Source organism: Cibotium barometz, chromosome 14 (genome assembly GCF_041138505.1).
Source record: "Cibotium barometz isolate CiBa-2024 chromosome 14, ASM4113850v1, whole genome shotgun sequence".
NCBI classification, from domain to species: Eukaryota; Viridiplantae; Streptophyta; class Polypodiopsida; order Cyatheales; family Cibotiaceae; genus Cibotium; species Cibotium barometz.
This window is the reverse complement of record NC_141059.1, coordinates 43778264-43797514: the sequence shown is the minus strand read 5'-3', so window position 1 is coordinate 43797514 and position 19251 is coordinate 43778264. Positions and strand designations below refer to the sequence as shown.

The window sequence follows — 19251 nt, the reverse complement described above, 5'->3', positions numbered from 1 at the left end:
CCACACTTGTGTGTGTGATATTCTGAAGTGGTTGGATCTGGCTGGTAGCATCAAAGCTTCTTACACAGGATGAAGGGTGCATCTGGATCATTTAGCAAAGCCATGCAAAAAATGTTCTGAAGCTTCCAGACAAGTTAAAATTTTGAATGCGCCTGCCCTCACTATTTTGCGAGGGGCAAGCTACCTCATGTTTGTAAGGCATTCATTTGTGAGGGAAGACCATGTTTGAGCAGGGTATGGCTGTTTCACAGCAAATGGAGAGCTGTCAAAGATCTGATTGCAAAGCCGATGACAAGCACTGGACTTGGCACAAGACAAAAATCCACAATGTGGCAGCTGGCTTGGCTGCAGAGGGAGGCCATGCATGGCTACATGATGTGCAACTACCCAACATATAGCTCACTCTTTTTACAGTTGAAGTCCGCTGTCCTCTGTCTTGTGTGTGCATGTATACTCATAATGCTTCTCACTTTTGCAGCAAGTGGTAAAGCATCAGGTTTTGGACAGCTGAAGGGTGGCTTTGTTTTCCACTGCTCAACAGGACTTGCACGAGCGTAAGTTTTAGTTCTGGTCACAGTCTTTTCGTCCCTTCAAGAAAGCATCTTTTATGTCTGGTGCTTGCAATGAGATTTCTGAAATTAAGTAGACTTTGTGTCTGCAGGCTACTAAGCAGGCCAACGTGTCCAGTTCTTGAGGCGCTCGGCAAAGGGTTATCCTTTGAGATTGCTGTTGGATTAAATGGGCGAGTCTGGGTAAATTTTTGTGACGTATCTATCCCAGTATCATCATGCTTTTCACTAGGTTACATTGTGGTTGCAAAAGTGTGCATGCGTGTGCATGTGTACATGCATGCGGGATCTGAGAAAGTTACAGCTCATCTAGTTTTTGATGTTATATGTTCAGGTGAATGCTCCCTCTGTGGCAACGGTTATTCTTGTTTCAAATGCTCTCATGAATGCAGAGTTTTTAAGTGCAGCACAGCAGCAGTTGATGGTTCAAAGATTGCTGCAAAGGGTTCAGTGAGAATAATACTCTCATGAGATAGGCAAATGTTATTAGGGCTAATCAGTGCATCAAGATGTTAACCGACTGAAGAGGACTAATTATTGTGTCTACATCTTGATTTGTATATTCTATTTTTGGATTCTATGTTGAGACTTCTACCTTTTTTTTGTTGTTGTTATTGTTTTTATTCTTCTTTGAGAAGGGGGGTGTGTCAACACATGCATGCGCGCACATACGTGCAGGCAGGACAAATGATGATCAAACCAAGCAGGTGTACTATTTGTACACATGGTGATTAAACCATTCATAGCATACGAAAATATGTAAATCTTTATTTCGTTTGTGCTGTGGGATTAGTCCCACAACATTGAAAAGGTTAGGCAAGCTTGCATATGAAGATGCCAACACTTCACAGACATCACAAGCAAACTATGCAATGCTGAGTGATTTTCCTCCATAAACCACTAAGCAGCAGGTTTTGAATTCAAGATTTAATCAAAGTGATTCATGTTTTGCAAGAAGTTTGACTTAGTACTACATTTGATCATATGATTTATTTTTTAACTACAAAAACCGTCTACTGTAAGATCTCAAGTTTTTGAAATAAATAATAATACAAATTTTTATCAAATTAATGAGAATATAGAGAACCTTTTATTGCGAAAGTATGGCTTTAAAGGCCGTTTAACATGCTAATTTTCATGATTTGCGAGAAACTAAGTAGCCATGAGTAATTTTCATGATTTGCGAGAAAATAAGTAGCCATGAGTTGCTTGTTGAAGAAAACAATGATAATGTGCAATGTGTAGGACATTCCACCGGTCCAGTCGGCCGGCGGCAGTTGGGAGCCCTGTTAGGTGGGAATGGCCTGACCTTGGGCCACCATTCCCGGCCATCATGATCGTGGGGAGGGCAGTGAAACGGATGATGACCCATCAACAGTTGGAATGCAGGAGATGATGACCCGTGAGTAGTTGGAATGGAGATTGAAGCAGATGATGACCCCCTCAGCTCTTGGAATGCAAGGGATGCAAACATGGTAGCTGTTGAAATCTGAGTTTTCTAACTGAACGATTGTATAGCACATCAGCAGGCTGCAACGCAATGCAGCAAATGTGACCTGTTGGCTCAGAATCTGGCCGACCCATGACCATGATGGAGGATGTGCCCTGCACATAAAAAGAAGAGAAATGGAAGGGGGAGGATGTGCCTTGCACATAAAGGTGCTTCAGTCATTCAAACTTGGCAAGATGGCTGTGGCTGAGATGAGGGAGGGCGAGAGAGAATGGTTGCCTTGATGATCTTTGCCAAGAGCGAGATGAAGATTTCGAACTTGCACGTATGCATTCGAGAGAGAGCTGCTCAAAACACACATGCCCACACACAACACTTGCACTTGTTCTTTTGAATTGTAGGTCCATACAAAGCCAGCAATAGCTTGAGACAGTCACTCATAATACTCATTTATTGCCCAGTAATTGGGGCATCAAATTTTTGAACATGGCCATGGGGACACTCGTTGAGTGGCCTATACTAAGTCTTCGACCCCCAAATATTGTATATAAATTTCAAAAATCCTTTAAAAAAAAGTTTGTTTAATTTTTCCTAGTAAAAATTTTCAAATATTTCTAAAATTCAGAATTCATGAGGATCGATCATCACCTCAAGGATATAGTAGTGTCAAAAATATCAACATAGTCTTTTGATGGCTTTAATTAGGAGCTTGGCGACTCCACTTTGGTACAAAATGGATTCTTAATTTGATGCACATTGAACTACAAGTGTTTCAATTGCTTGCTTAAAAATAAGAAGGGAAGAACCAATGTCAAATTTTTTTGGAGAAAGTTTGCTCCATTATGCAATTGAGAAGCATTTGGAGGTGTGGTGTAAGAGCCATGTATCATGACAATGTTCTCCTTGTCCATCCAATCTACAACATTCTATGAATTACTACGTTTATGTTATTTTTTTCACAATAGTGTTACTCTTTTGACAATAATTTCACCCTTTTCTTATTTTATGCATGAACATTTTTTTTTTGGTGTCCATTTAATCCATCAAACATTTTGTAAATGACTAAGCTCAAGTTAATTTCTCACATTAATGTTACTATTTTCTTGTTATTATGTTAATTTCTTAGACTAATGTCACTCATTTCTTATTATATGCATGAACATGATGGTATATGGATAACCATTATTAGAAGAGAAAAAATCACAAACATGATCTTCCCAAGGATATGTTACTTTTGAAAATCACATTCTAGGTTGAAAAAGATATCTAATTTTACACAAGTATATTGCACTTCATCATCATACAATGCACTCAGTTTTTATAAGCAGGCTTTGTACTTGTTTATAGAACTATTAACAATGTTACTTTTTCAATGAACTCTAAAGAAATAAGCCAACCCTATGTATTGGTTGATACTATCTTCTAGATACTTAAATTTGTTTCAAAAAGTTTATACACGTGTCTTCATATGAAAACTTGACCTAAGGCTTGTGACTAACACATGTACCACAAATATAAATTAGCAATAGTCTTGTAATTTGAGCCATGAAAGTGTCTAAAAAAAGAAGCTCAAGGCATATTACACACTTTGAAAAAAATAAAAAAATACAAATGAACTCAAATTTTCATGAAACTACTCGGGTATACTTGGCTAGCATGAGTCTACATATGGTAAAAAACTTGGGAAAAAAATACTGTGAACGAACAAATTTAACAATTTAAAAAAAATAGTAAAAACATCATATAACTTTGTCGTTGAGGAGAAGTATGTAAATAAATGTCTTTACATGATGATGGATTCAAAACATATAAAGAAAAGTTTGTATTATATTTGTAGTGTGTATTAAAATTTATTTAATGTGGTTTTAAAGAAAAATTCAACAATTATAGCTTGGAGAAAGCCTCTAAATGATGGCCAATGGAAATTATTTTTTGCAAATTTTTTTGGGTGGCAGTTGGTTTTTGTTTTTCAACTGTTATCTCCTATTAAGTGTATTTATCTAAAAATAATTTCCTTGGGAGATACTATAGTTGCAGAGAGATGTTTTTTTGAAACTAAATTCTTTTGAAAGCCATTAAAATGGATTTAAAAAAACAAGACTATATGGGACGGTTTTTATTAAAAGAACATTGTTGGTATTCCGCTACATTGAATCCCTTTGGTTGCTAGCTTGCCCAAATTACTAATTTGAGATGCATTCACCTTCAGAATTAACTCACTTTTTAAGCACATAAAACATCTAGGAGTGAGGGGCCTTAAAAATCATTTGGCTCACTTGTGTGACAATGTTTTAAGGTCCTTCCTAAAATAAGGGTCTCTTATTTCAAAGCACAAAACAAAATTTTCCATTGTAATACATATAACATTATTTAACTTCTTTTATAGAAACTTAAGTTTAATTTGGTACTAATTTTGATTGTTTTAACCATTTTTCTTAACGTAATTGTGCTTTTGAGAAAACAATCCATGGAAATTAAGATCTTGGCCCATTACATATTTTTCTTATACTAAGGGTGCTCCGATATGATCCCAATTTGAAATTATTTAGAATACCTCAAAATGGTGCTTGGAAGGGTTTTTTTCTTTTGATACTTGTACCCAAATGTGTAAATCATAACTTAATTTAGTGTTGTTTTCTCACACCTCCTTAAAGATTTTCATTCTTAAGAGTATGCACAAGCCTACTAATAAAGCCAACTCATCCATGCTTAGTTGAGATTGTTTTTAATGGGTTTAGTGAGAAATCCATTTAAAACATACCAAAACTTAGATAATTTTGGATCATTTTGAATTAGATTTAACTATTCTTTGTAAAATTTTCATCCTCCTTATAGACAATAGTGTTTTTCACATAAGCGTGATGTATATGTTTAAGGTGAAGGACTTATAAAAGATAAAGTGTTAAGATTACAAAGTCAGGATCTAATGTATAAAGTAAACTTACTCCAAACCCAAAAAATAGGATGGGTTGACTCTTAAAAAATATAAAGTGAGAGATCACATATAAAATGAGGATGGGCTAACCAAAACAAGACAAATTACTCACAAAAAAACTCTTCAAAAAATAGACAAAGTGGATATCTTGGGGATCCGTGATATGGTCAAATGAGATTCCTTTAACAACCACACTCCTGCAAATCCATCCATTTTGTCCATCTCATGTACATATTTGATGTGAGTAAATTACAATAAGTAATAAGTCACTTGCTTTTTGTTAGCTTATAGTGCAACCATTGCAAAAGTATTTTTAAGTAGTTCACTTGCTTTTTATTATCTTATAGTGAAACCATTGCAAAAGTATTTTGAGGATCTAGAATGTCAATGATGCATCAATAGGATCTAGAATGCCAATGATGCAATGATAGTCTAGAAAAATGTCTATACTACATGGTATTGAGATCTATAAAAAAGAAATAGAAGCTTGGGAAACGTGTCACAATATAAATGATATATATATGTTTTATATGCACGCGAAACTATGAATGTATGCACCCATGCATGAGATGATGATGACATATTAACTCGAGTTAATGATGTGGCAAGGTAGATTGCTGACTTGGCATACACGTGTGTGACATATGGAACCAACTCAAAGATGATGTGATACGTCCATATTGTGGATGTTTTGATGACATGGACTAATGATGTGACAATTAGAGTGAGGTGGCAACTCTACCTCCTTGATGATGTGTGAATGCATGTAACATGGCATTAAATGAGGTGACATGCCATGTCATCAATGATGAGGTGGCACACTATGTCATCAATGGATGAGGCAGCATAATGAAGTGGCACATTGAGATAGTACAACATTGACATGGAATGCATGCCCTCTGTAGGTGACATGTCAGACTCGTGGGTACATGTATGGCCACCTTAGGGGCCTCCACCTAAGCTTGGTACATTACGCAACCTAGGTTATAACCCAAGCCTAGTTAGGCTTGGGTTTAGGCTTGGAAGGGGAGAAACTACTCAAGTAGAGATATTTTCACATGAAATAAATGATTTTTTTCTTAATCAAATTAAATTAATTTTTGTTTCATAGATTCACCATGATTTAGCACTAATATCTCACAAAATTATCGCATAATTACACAAAAATGTCTTCTAAAGATCTTAGAATTTCTAACCATTAAAAAAGAAGTTTGACTATACGGCCACATTGTCCTCATAATTAACTATCCTTACGTCATTTAATCAAGTATAAATAAATAATTTTTTTGATAAAGATGTGCTACAAAAAAACTACTCTTTTTGCATACCTTCAAAACATGCAATAACTATTTAAAATAGAAATTACATGTAAAAATTACTCAACAAATCAAGTTAAGATCACCAGTACATGTTTTTCTAGCGTGCAAAGGGGGGATGTAATTGGAGTTAAAAGAAGAAAGTTTAGCATTTTATGATCATACTATCTACATGTTCAAATGTGGGAGGACAGGCCATATACACTATATTTGTGACGTAGAAAATTTGATGTTTGAAATTCCCAATTTTCAATCGGACCATATGTTTACATATATGTGTATATATGTGTGTGTGTGTGTGTGTGTGTGTGTGTGTGTGTGTGTGTGTGTGTGTGTGTATATATATATATATATATGTACACACACACACACACACATGTATGTATGTATGTATGTATATACATATATTTACATATATGTATGTACGTATGTGTACACACACGTGTGTGTGTATGTATGATATACATATGTATGCATGTATGTATATATATGTATGTAAGTGTGTGTGTGTGTGTGTGTGTGTGTGTATATATATATATATATATAAATATATATATATATACAGAGACACACACACACACACACACACATACACATATCATTCATATAGACATACATATGTGTAAATATATATATATATATATATATATATATATATCTTGTCCTCCACACACACACACACACACACACACACACACACACACACACACACACACACACGATGCACTTGATGTTCATAAGTGGGACTGCTAAAGTGTTGAATAGAGCAATAATGTTTAGACATCTTGTGGGTGGGTATTTATACCAAGGATGCTTAAAATTTGATATGGGAAAAGGATTTAGATGAAAGTGAGAAAATAGAATTACTTCCTCCTCCTTTTTTTTGTTTGAAGGTACTAATCATCAATTCTATTCTCTTATCTTATACGCAAGACTATCTTCCTTATGTTCCTTGGAAGGTTAGTCACTTAACCCAAGGTCTTAGTATAGCCGTTGTGTGGAGGAATAAATTGGAGAATAGTCCATTATCCCACTTGAATTAAAAAGTCTCTTTTTCCTAGGTAGATGATGGTCGTTACATTTTGGATCATGCAAATGGTAGGCTTTGGGATGCAGCTTTTTTGCATTATAAGTTGCTAGAGATGCTCACATATTAGACTAGACTTGTGGCTAAGGGAAAGTGGGAAAAGATCTCCGCTCAAATTAAGTTCTTTTTTTCCTAACCCCTATGATTAATAAGAATATGGATTTCTCTATGCATGTGCTTGAGACTTGAAAAGAGCATCTTTTCTACCATTTCTTAAAATGATTTGATCCTCTAGAGTAATTGAGGGATTTTTTCCTCTAAAGTAGTAAAGAGCTCTTACCCATGAAATTGACTCATATTTTAGTTCCCTCTATTGGCTTTGAAAGATCTAAAGCAATGTACATGAGAATGTATGATAAGGGAATTTAGAAGATCTTTAAGATGGAACTTATATTTTGGGCTATCTACATTTGACAAGGATAGCTTAATGAGATTTTCAAACAAAGTTCCATGCTCCCTCTCAATGTTAACTTCTATGGGGGACTATGGCTGAAGAATTTTATTAGTCTAAAAGGACCTTCCATGTTACAACATGTACTGTAGGGTTATAATATGGGCTAGTTAGAGAAAAATGCCATTTTGGTTAGTGTAACAAATTAGTGTGACAATTACGACGACTAGGCTAACGGATCATACAAGGAAGTTATAAATTAGAGCCATGACATCTAGATTATGTAGAAGATGCAAGCCTACTTAGGAGACGTGAATTAGGCATTACTTTTGTAGTTGCTCACAATAAAAAGATCCTTTAGTGGTAGATTGGCCATGTGGGTAAGGGATATCTTTCAAGACAATGTCATCTAAACTTTGTGTCTACTTAAAAGTTGTGGGACTAATTGAGGAGACCTCCATTCTTTTTCTATCTCCTAAGATAATTCATTAAGTGACCTAAACATAAATTTGGTATATTTTAAGGATATATTGATATCTTTTAATGTAGATAGTGATGTAAGGCTCAAGCCACTTAGCTCAAGACTTTATGTGGTGAATTCTTCAAATGATGAAAGGTTTAAGATATTGGTTGCCAAACTTTAAGCTTAAGAGGTCCTTGAGCCCTAGAGCTTATAGAAGTTGAAGTAATGGCTAGATCAGATTATCTTCTTCTTGTTTTAATGTTTTGGGGGCTTTGAAATTGCATTTGGATTGGATCATGGTGCTAGAAAGTGAGAGGATGAAAAGGGGAAGCAATCGAGGTAGAGAGAACAATGCTCTCAAATTAGTAGGTGTAGAAGCATATTCTTGTCTAGAATTGCTCTATAGGTAAGTAGTGGGATTTATTTTAACTCACCTAGGGTAACTTACAACGGTACTAGGTAAGGTAGAAATATGGTTGGCTAGACTATCATATTAAACATGGTTGTATATTCTAAATGAGAGTGTTACAAGTTGTATAAATGATGTAAAGGAGTAGGAGTTGAAGTAGAGAGAACAATGACCTCTCAAATTAGTAGGTGGTGAATCATATTCTTGCCTAGACTTGCTTTATATAGGTAAGTAGTGGGATTTATATTAACTCACCTTGGGTAATCTACTGCGGTACTAGGTAAGGTAGAAAGATGGTTGGAAGGTCTATCATATTAAACATGGTTGTATATTCTAAATGAGAGTAAATGAAAGATAACATGGAAGAATAGATAAGTAGTGGGATTTATATTAACTCACGTTGGGTAATCTACCACGGTACTAGGTAAGGTAGAAGATGGTTGGACGGTCTATTATATTAAACATGGTTGTATGTTCTAAATGAGAGTAAATGAAAGATAACATGGAAGAAGAGTTGGTTTCAGGGCATGATGAGACAACATGCTAAATATCTCTTTTGCATTGGGATGAGGTGTTGTGGATCCTATTCATTTCTAAATGGGCCGATTAAGGTTTGAGCATGATTTCCAGCACTTGAGATTGTATCCCCCATTTCTTAGACCAATCATGGCCTTGTTAGATTGAATATTTTTTAACTTCTCTCTAATAATGGACATTGAAATGATATGGGACATGAGTTCTTTTGACTATAGAAGCTCTTATGATACTCTAGTAGTACAACTAATCATGTTACTAATATACTATGATATGTTTATTCACTCTTTAAAAATGTATATCTAACCATGTTACTAATATATTATGATATGTTTATTCACTCTTTAAAAATATATATCTAACCATGTTACTAATATACTATGATATGTTTATTCACTCTCTAAAAATATATATCTAACAATGCCAATGTGATGTTTTGTAAACAGTTAGATTGGATGGATGACTTCATTTGGATGGATGGCTTTATTTTGACACCATGTGAAAAAGTCATGACCTTTTTATTCACTTGCTAGGCGAAACAAAACTTCATTAGAAAAAAATGTGTTGAGAGTCTTAATTATTACTCCACATAGTGTTGATACCATAAGTCAAGACTTTATTAAATCTTTACCAATGTAATACTATAAAAGGATTACATATTCTTGTTATAAATATATTTAGCACATACAAAACCTTTAAAAATCGAAATGAAAAACTGACCTTTTATGGGATTTATTTTAACCCACCAACGGTACTAGGTAAGGTAGAAAGATGGTTGGCCGGACTATCATAGTAAACATGGTTGTCTTGTCTAAATGAGAGGGTTACAAGTTGTATAAAGGATGAAAAGGGTAGGAATTGCGGTAGAGAGAATGATGATCTCTCAAAATAGTATAGGTGTTGAATCATATTCTTGCCTAGACTTGCTCTATATAGGTAAGTAGTGGGATTTATGTTAACTCACCTTGGGTAATCTACCACCATGGTACTAGCTAGTAACACTACAACACATTGGGGGAATAGCAACGTTTATTTTATTGGGATGTCGAGAATTCCACTCGCTTCCCCATAGCGAAATAGCGCTGCCCAATAACGAAATTTCGTTGTTGTGTGTAGCACTTATGGGAGTAAAATTTTACTTTTCAGTAGCGCTTATAGTAGAGCTTTTTTGCTACTAATGTGAGCAGCGCCTATAGCAATGAAATTTCGTTGCTATACTATTTTTTTTGCTGCTGTGCAGCAAAAATAGTAGCAAGATTACGTTGCTATTTTTGTTGCATAAAATTCCAGAGAGTTGTTGGATGCTGAATTTAAGTTATACATGTCACATACACACAGAAAATGATTTATAGTTTTAAAAAAACATTCATGAGAACCCTTTTCAAGCAAAAAAAAAAGATAGTTGAAAACTTTTGAGAAGCGAAACAATGTCAAGATCATGAATTTATCCCATCTTGTAATAAACCCATATGTGTTGCTCATCAATGTCTATATCTAATGGAAGCTTAATGAAAAGATGGGGTTCCATATCAATATCACCATCATGATCCAATGAAGCATTGTCATGATTGATAGGTGACTCACCATCTTCTTTGGATTAATGCTCCTCATGCTCTTGATTGGCCCCCTCCAAAATGTTTTATTCATCGTCTTCTTCCAATGAGCCGATTTGAGGTAGTACTTGCACCTCATCGAGAGATTTGACCTCCACATCTTGATCTTGAAAGATATGTCTTGAACGAGGGGAAACTTGTATAAAATACCACTTTGTATCAATTTGATCGGCGTGAAACACAACCTAATATCACAAAGCAAAGGGGTTACAGTTTTATTATACCACATCAAGATTTAATTTGGGATTGGTTGGGCTACTAGCCTATTGACAGTGTTGAGGTAGTACAAAAGTATCATTCTCATCATTCCAAAACTTGGTGGAATCAATTTGAAAGTACCCATTTGGATGTTTCTTCACAGTTGCTTGAGAACCGAGCTATATATCACCTTGAACCATTTGACATCAAAGATAAATAGACTAAATGCTCTAAATCCAACCTCAATAATATCTTCATCTCAGCAGTAGTTCCACCATACTCAAGATTGTCACCTATAACATTGGTATCATGTCTACTAGCTTGAATTTCTTGGTCAAAAGTTTCCATCACACCACCATAATCAAATGTGTTTCTTTTAGAATCCACACACTCCATATTGCATTATATAGTTTGTACTAACATTAAACAAAAGCATGACATTTAGTATTATAGTGCATTACACAAGGTATATACATGAGACACAGAGATGAAGAATGTACTTACCTGAGGGTCACATCCTCTTGCATACTCATGCTCTTGTGATCATCTCTCCATTTTGCAATGCCATCGATATTGCTATACAAAGCCATTCTATATTGATCACGTTTGGTAGTGGTTCCAAGCTGAGCGGGAATAGCAAGCATCTATTTGCTCTTATGAAAGCTCTTCTCTCATCCTTTTGTCTATTGATTGCATCCTTGTATCTCCCAATCCACTTCTCCATGATGGGACTATTTAGAATGTACAATGTATTCACCTTGTGGCATATTTCTTCATCTAGTCTTTTTTGCCTTCCTTTTCCCTGAGGCACATTAGTGATTAGTCGGTCATCCTCCTCATTGCTCCACAATCATGGCATGGAAGGATCTATGCAAGATAGATGTTTTGAGATATACATAAGAGACTCTTGCATCGACCATCCCTCTACTATGCTTGCTTCTGGCCTTGATCTTTGCCTCACAAAGTCCTTTAAGGTTTTCATGAACCTTTCAAGGAAAAACATCCATCGTACACATGAACAACACCACACAATGCCACTTCATCAACTAAATGCACCAAGATGCAATTGCCTAGTGAGAATTGTTCTAGGAAAGTTGTCCTCGATCATACACACTGCCTCAATAACATTTAGACGAGCCATCTCAATGGATGTAGGATCTATCTCCTTTAAGGATATATACCTATATACATAGCAATCATGCGTACTATTTACCAATACATATTTTGTGAGCGCATGAGAATACCAAATATGCAATATAACTTAGCTAGTGAATTGAAGAGAAGATTCATACCTCACCAAGCTTCCCATTTTGTAAATAGCCTCTCTCACCTTCTTGTCTCCACAATCAACTATAGAAATTGGAAGAATAAACTATGTATAGAAAAAAATGAAAGTTAGTATACGAGCCTACAAATTATATACCATAAATGTAGCATTATATGGTAGTGATGTGTGTGAACACACTTAGGTCGGGGCACTTTTTCCCTCACTAGGAGGTTTTTTTGCCCGTGCGTATGTACACCCTCTTATCTACTCATTTTGGGGTGTGCACTTATCTTTTGTATCTGGCACATATTTGTTCATTCTAATCTAGTCACTTTGTGTGCTCTCAAGCTTCTCTATCTTGTGTGTGTGTATTTTTGCAACCCTAACCCTAATTCCAATAATTGGTATCAGGGCTAGCTTCCTTGACACTTGATCTAGTAGCCTGCCTCCCTCTTCTCATCACGATCCTATTTTTATGTCTCCGATTGAGATATCCTCTTAGGAGAAGAAGGTATATATTGTAGTGTGATGTATATAAAGTATACAAGATTTTTGAGGTTCGTGGTGCGATTCGGGCACTGCAAGGTTTCTGCAGACGTTCTGGAGAGGCATCATTTTGGATTGGTTTTGCTCGATTTTGGGTGTTTGGGCTTTGCAGCGGCAAAGATTTGGTGTGCAACAGCATCTACGGTGTATTCAACAACATCGACCATCATACTTTCACTAAGTAACACTCTATTCTCTACTTTGTGTTATTTTTCATACACTTTGCAGGTGATTTAGTCAGTTGGCCATCCGGGGTTGTATTTAGTGAATACTGAGACTTGCAGTGTGTTGAAAGATTTTTCATTTGGTAGACAGTCATGGCTAGCAGTAGTGATGCATTTAACATGTCTGCTGCTACTACTGCTGAGGACAAACTTGATGGGACTAACTACCCATTGTGGTCCTCTATGATGAGGCATGTACTGATTGCTAAAGGCCTTTGGAATGTGGTCAGTGGTAGTGAAACTTGTTACGTTTCACAACTACCAGTGCAACCAGGTGTTCTAGGTACGTTTGAAGTAGAACTTGATATAGATGTGGCTCCTCCACATAAACCACTAGTACCTCCCACTATTGCTCAAACGAGATGGGATGGAAGAGATGCACAGGCACATGCATTGCTTGCACTTTCTGTGAAGAGAAGCATTATTCATCATATTCGGTCATGTAATACTTTAAAACATGCATGGGATACACTTGTTTCATTATACCAGGTGCGCAATGAAGCACGTGTTGCATATTTGCGCAAACAGTTGGATTCTGAGCACATGAATGAGGGAGACTCAATATCGATAGGTTCTTGACCAAGATCAAAGATTTTAAGGAGCAGCTCGCTAGTGTGGATGAGATATATCCTGATGGTACATTGGTGCCCATACTTCTCAGTGCATTGTTAGATTTTTATTAGAGTTTTGCCTCCACCCTTAGACTCATGATGAAGGAAAATCCAAATGCCCTTACATTTGATGAGATAGTTTTAGTACTCTTGAAAGAAGAGCAATCTAGGCAAAACAAATTTGTGATGTGAGTTGGTGTGACCAAGCTTTTGTTGCCAGTCAGAAAGGTAAAGGTAAAGCTTTGTCCATGGTGGCTATAAGCCAAAATTAGAATCCTCAAGTAAGGATGCAGAGAAAGAAGGTGATAAGCCTAAAAAGAAGGAAAAGTGTTACTATTGCAGGAAACCAGGGTACTAAATGAGTGCAAGAAAAGTAGAGAAGGAGAAAAAGAAAGAATCGAGCATGGCTGTGGGCTAATGCAATCAAGCAAGTGCAGAGAAGAAGGGATCTGCAAGTTTTGCATGATTGGGCATGGATTGTACATTGCAGTTATGACCCTTCTGTTTATGATGTATGCATGTCAGTGGTAGAATCGGATGCTTGGTACTTTGACAGTGGTCCTAGTAAGCAAATTACTTCACAAAAAAAATTATTCTCATCTCTGGAATATGTCGCAAGTGCAGAAACCATCACATGTGCAAATGGTTCCTCATATCCTATCAAAGGAGTTGGTAGAGTTGTGGTCCACTGCTACAAATGGGGGCACATTTACTCTTTCTAAAGTTTTATATATGCCAAGCATTAAGAAGAACTTGTTGTCAGTTTCAGCCTTAGCCTTGTCAAGCTTGTTGATGGTGAAATTTGTGGTGGATGATAGATTCAGAGTTCAGGATCGAAATGATGGTTATTCTAACATTGCCTCAGGTACCTTATTTCATGGCCTATACAATATGGATGTATTTGAGAAGTTACAGCATGATGCTAGCTCAGTCTCTACGATTCGTGCTATGAGTGATGTAAAATTATGGCATACACGATTTGGCCATTTGAATTATGGCAGTTTGTTATGCCTTCAAAGGTATGATATGGTGTTTGAGTTACCAATTCTTGAGACCCTTGCTAGACATGTATGTGGGGTGTATTCTTCGTAAAATGCATCGGACATCATTTCCAAAGGATTGATATGTGAGAGCTGTTAAGAAGTTATAGCTTATACATAGTGATGTATGTGGTCCTATGAGGACACCATCTATTGGGGGGAATATCTCTACTTCGTCACTTTGATTGATGATTACTTCATATATCAGATATAGTTGGGTGTACCCATTAAAGCAGAAGTAAGAGGTTTTTATATGCTTTAGGCAGTTTGTATCCATGGCTGGAAATGCATGTGAATGTAAAGTTGGCACCCTTCATTTAGATCGAGGGGGGGAGTATATGTCCAAGGAATTTCATGCATATATGGTTGAAAAGGACATAAGGCATCAATGTACAGTGCCATACACACCTCATTAAAATGGTGTGGCTAAGAGGAAGAACAGGTCTCTCATGGAGATGGCACGAGATGTATGGTGAAAGCCCAAGATTTACCTCATGGTTTTTGGTTAGAGGCAACTATGTGCGCAAACTATGTGTTGAACAAATGCCCTACCAAGGCATTGTAGTCTAAAACTCCTTATGAAGCTTGGCATGGCAGGAAGTCTTATGTGGCTCATTTTTTACATGTTTTTGGTTATCTTGCTTATGCTCTTGTGCTTGAGCAACAATGCAGTAAGCTTGATTATAAGGCAGTTAAATGCATATTTGTGGGATACAGGTCAGAAAGCAAAGAATATAGACTCTACCATCCGGCCTCAAAGTGGATTTTGGTAAGTAGAGATGTTGTTTTTATCGAAAACTCAGTTCAGCCCATGCTTTCATAAAAAAACAACAGAATGTATACTCACAAGACATGTTTGATTCGCTCCTACCTTTGTTTAATGGAGGGAAGCCATATGTAGAGCAATTGAATGTTCAACCAAGTGTTGAAATTCAGCCTTTGTAGGTCCAAAATCAGCCTACAAAAGGTCCAAAATCAGCCTTTGTAGGTCCAATTGAATGCTCAACCAAGTGTTGAAATTCAGCCTTTGTAGGTCCAAGTGATGAGGCAATTATTGAGGATGTAGTGGATGAGAGAGAAGCCATAGAAGAATCTAGGTGTATGCCAAAATGGCTTGTGCAAACATTGAGGGATAGCAAGTTGGCAACTCCTTTACCTAATAAAACTCGTGTAGGTTCTCAGCATGAGATTACTCATGTGGATCATGTTCTCATTTCTACTTTATGTAATGAGGAGGAACCTATTTTCTTTAAGGAAGCACAGGATGATGATCATTGGATGCATGCTATGCAGGATGAGTATAACTCTATACTCAAGAATGACACCTGGTATTTGACAGATCTATCTCACTAAGTGGGTTTACAAGTTAAAACGCAAAGCAAATGGTAGCATTGATCGCCTACAAGGCCAGACTTGTTTGCAAAGGGGTATGCCCAGTAGCAAAAGGGCATTGATTATGATGAGACCTTTGTACCCACATCTCATATGACTACATTAGGTGTCTCATTCCTTTGGCAGCACATCATGGGTGGAATGTACATCAGTTGGACATTAAGACTGCATTCTTGAATGGTGATTTACACGAGGAGGTGTATGTATTGCAGCCTCCTGGTTTTGATGTGAAAGGGAAGAGTCTAAAGTATGCAGGTTGAAAAAGGCTCCTTATGGCCTTAAGCAAGCTCCTAGAGCATGGTATAAGAAGATTCATGCATACTTGGTTGAAAATGATTTTTGCAATAGTCCAATAGAGAGTACCCTCTCTATGTGAAGAGGAGTAAGGACACATTTTTGGTCATCGTTTTATACGTTGATGACATGCTGCTCACGGGACCCGATATAGATCAAATTTCGGCCTTTAAGGTTGATTTGCAGTCATCGTTTGAGATGTCAGATTTGGGGCCCTTGCATTACTATTTGGGGATTCAGTTTATGCAACGCAATGATGGCATTGTTATGCTACAGTCTAAATATATACAGAAGATTTACATCACATCTCATCACATCCATTTCACATCACAGCTCATTCATTCACAACCCGATTCACATCACATCACCTCTCATCCATTCACATCCCATATTATTCATTCACATCTCGATTCACATGACATCACATCTCATTCATTCACATACATAACATCACATCTCATTCATTCACATCCCGATTCACATAACATCACATCTCATTCATTCACTTCCCTATTCGCATCACATCACATCTATTCACGTCCATCACATTCATTTACATCCATCACATCACATTCATTCATATCCATCACATTCATTCTCATCACCATCCCCTCACATACATTCTATCCACATTACATCACATCACATCTATCCACATCATGTCTCATTCATACACATCTCATCTTATTCATCCACATCCATCCAATCGTTCATATGTACGACTACCCACATCTATCCATACATTCATATCTATCACTTCACATCCAGATGTATTCATGTCACATCACATCCATTCTTTCACATACACATCCACATCCCTTTACATCACATCACATTCTTTCACATACACATCACATCACATTCTTTCACATACACATCCACATCCATTCTTTCGTATACATATACACATCCCTTCTTTCACATACATATCCACATCCATTCTTTCACATACATATCCACATCCATTCTTTCACATACTCATCCACATCCATTATTTCACATACACATCCACATCCATTCTTTCGCATACACATGCACATCCCTTCTTTCACATACATAACCACATCCATTCTTTCACATACACATCCACATCCATTCTTTCGCATACACATGCACATCCATTCTTTCACATACATAACCACATCCATTCTTTCACATACACATCCACATCCATTCTTTCGCATACACATGCACATCCCTTCTTTCATATATATAACTACATCCATTCTTTCACATACACATACACATCCACATCCATTCTTTCACATACACATCGACATCCACATCCACATCCACATCCATGTACTTCCCATATCACCCTTTCACATATCCTCTCATCTCATTCTCATCTTATCATTCTCATCCACATCCACATCCATTCTTTCACATACACATCCACATCCATTCTTTCGCATACACATGCACATCCCTTCTTTCATATATATAACTACATCCATTCTTTCACATACACATCCACATCCATTCTTTCATATATATAACTACATCCATTCTTTCACATACACATCCACATCCATTCTTTCACATCCACATCCACATCCACATCCACATCCACATCCATGTACTTCCCATATCACCCTTTCACATATCCTCTCATCTCATTCTCATCTTATCATTCTCATCCACATCCATTCTCATTACATCACATCTTATCACATCCTATTTACATCCATTCACATCCATTCACATCCTATCGCATCCCATTTACATCTTATCACATCCATTCACATCTTATCGCATCCTATTTACATCTTATCACATCCATTCACATCTCACAAGATGAGTGTTGTAAAATGCTCTCTATGCTCGGTATGGATTACACAAAAATACACACATGTCCCAATGATTGCATGCTATTTAGAGGGGTTAATAAAGATGCAACACAATGTCTACAATGTGGGGAGAGCCACCATAGGGATGATTTGCAAAGGAGATAAAGTTCCCTAGAAGGTTTTGATACACTTCACTCGCTACCATTCCTCGCATCCAACATGTTCAAATGTAGGGGATTGCAAAACTCATGACATGGCATGCTACTCATCGCTCAACCAGTGGCATCATGAGGATCGTAGTTGATTCATTGGCATGCAAATTTTGGAGCATCAATGGCCAGAGTGTAAAGATGAGCCATGTCACTTACGTCTTAGCTTGGGCATGGATGGTGTTAACCCATTGGGCTTCAAGTCCACATCATGGTCTACTTAGCCTATTTTATTGGTGAATTACAATCTTCCTCCATGGATGGCAATCAAGAAAGGTCAGATCATGCTTTCTCTCCTTGTACCAAACAAGTATAAGGTGGCAAACATGGATGTGTACCTCGATCCTTTGATTGAGGAGCTTAATACACTATGGCAAACATGGATATGTACCTCGATCCTTTGATTGAGGATCTTAATACACTATGGCAAGGTATCAAAGTACATGACGTTTCAAGGCTATTAAATAGGCGTGAGGTGGAGGTGAAAGTAGTTTTTCTTTGGACGATGCATGACTATCCTGGGTTCTCAGAGTGCTTAGGTACCTACTTGAACCGGATAACTTTAAAGTTTAAGTTTATATCTTTACCTCTCAATCATCTCAATTTTAAGATAGGTTTGGCAACCTTCGGACATCATGCATGTCCAATTTGAGGACCATAACTTCTTTCGAAAAGACCCTTTACACTTAAGAAGGTGGCGTTTGACAAACATCATCAATTTCTCCCTCCTTCGCATCCCAAGTATGTGCCACATGAGGTCTCACCACTTCTGATGAGAGGTAGAGATTGGTTTGAGGCATGGAGAAGCGCCCCCAACCCACCACCTGATGGGATGTCTGGATACTCAATCTTCTTTTGACTTCCATATTAGTGTGACATGAAGATCAATCATCTATTAGATCCCATGCATATC

General features: G+C 36.9%; 1 protein-coding gene across 1 annotated transcript in view; it reads left to right on the top strand.

The window, feature by feature from the left end:
- LOC147632052 (uncharacterized) overlaps positions 1 to 1152 on the top strand; it is a 78561-nt gene extending 77409 nt beyond the window's left edge. The window contains exons 7-9 of the mRNA XM_086808632.1: positions 479 to 554; positions 662 to 752; positions 904 to 1152. Of these exons, the coding sequence (XP_086664758.1) occupies positions 479 to 554; positions 662 to 752; positions 904 to 1023 (287 nt within the window). The 3' untranslated portion in view covers positions 1024 to 1152. The remainder of the gene's footprint in view (positions 1 to 478; positions 555 to 661; positions 753 to 903) is intronic.
- Positions 1153 to 19251: the final 18099 nt, after the last annotated feature.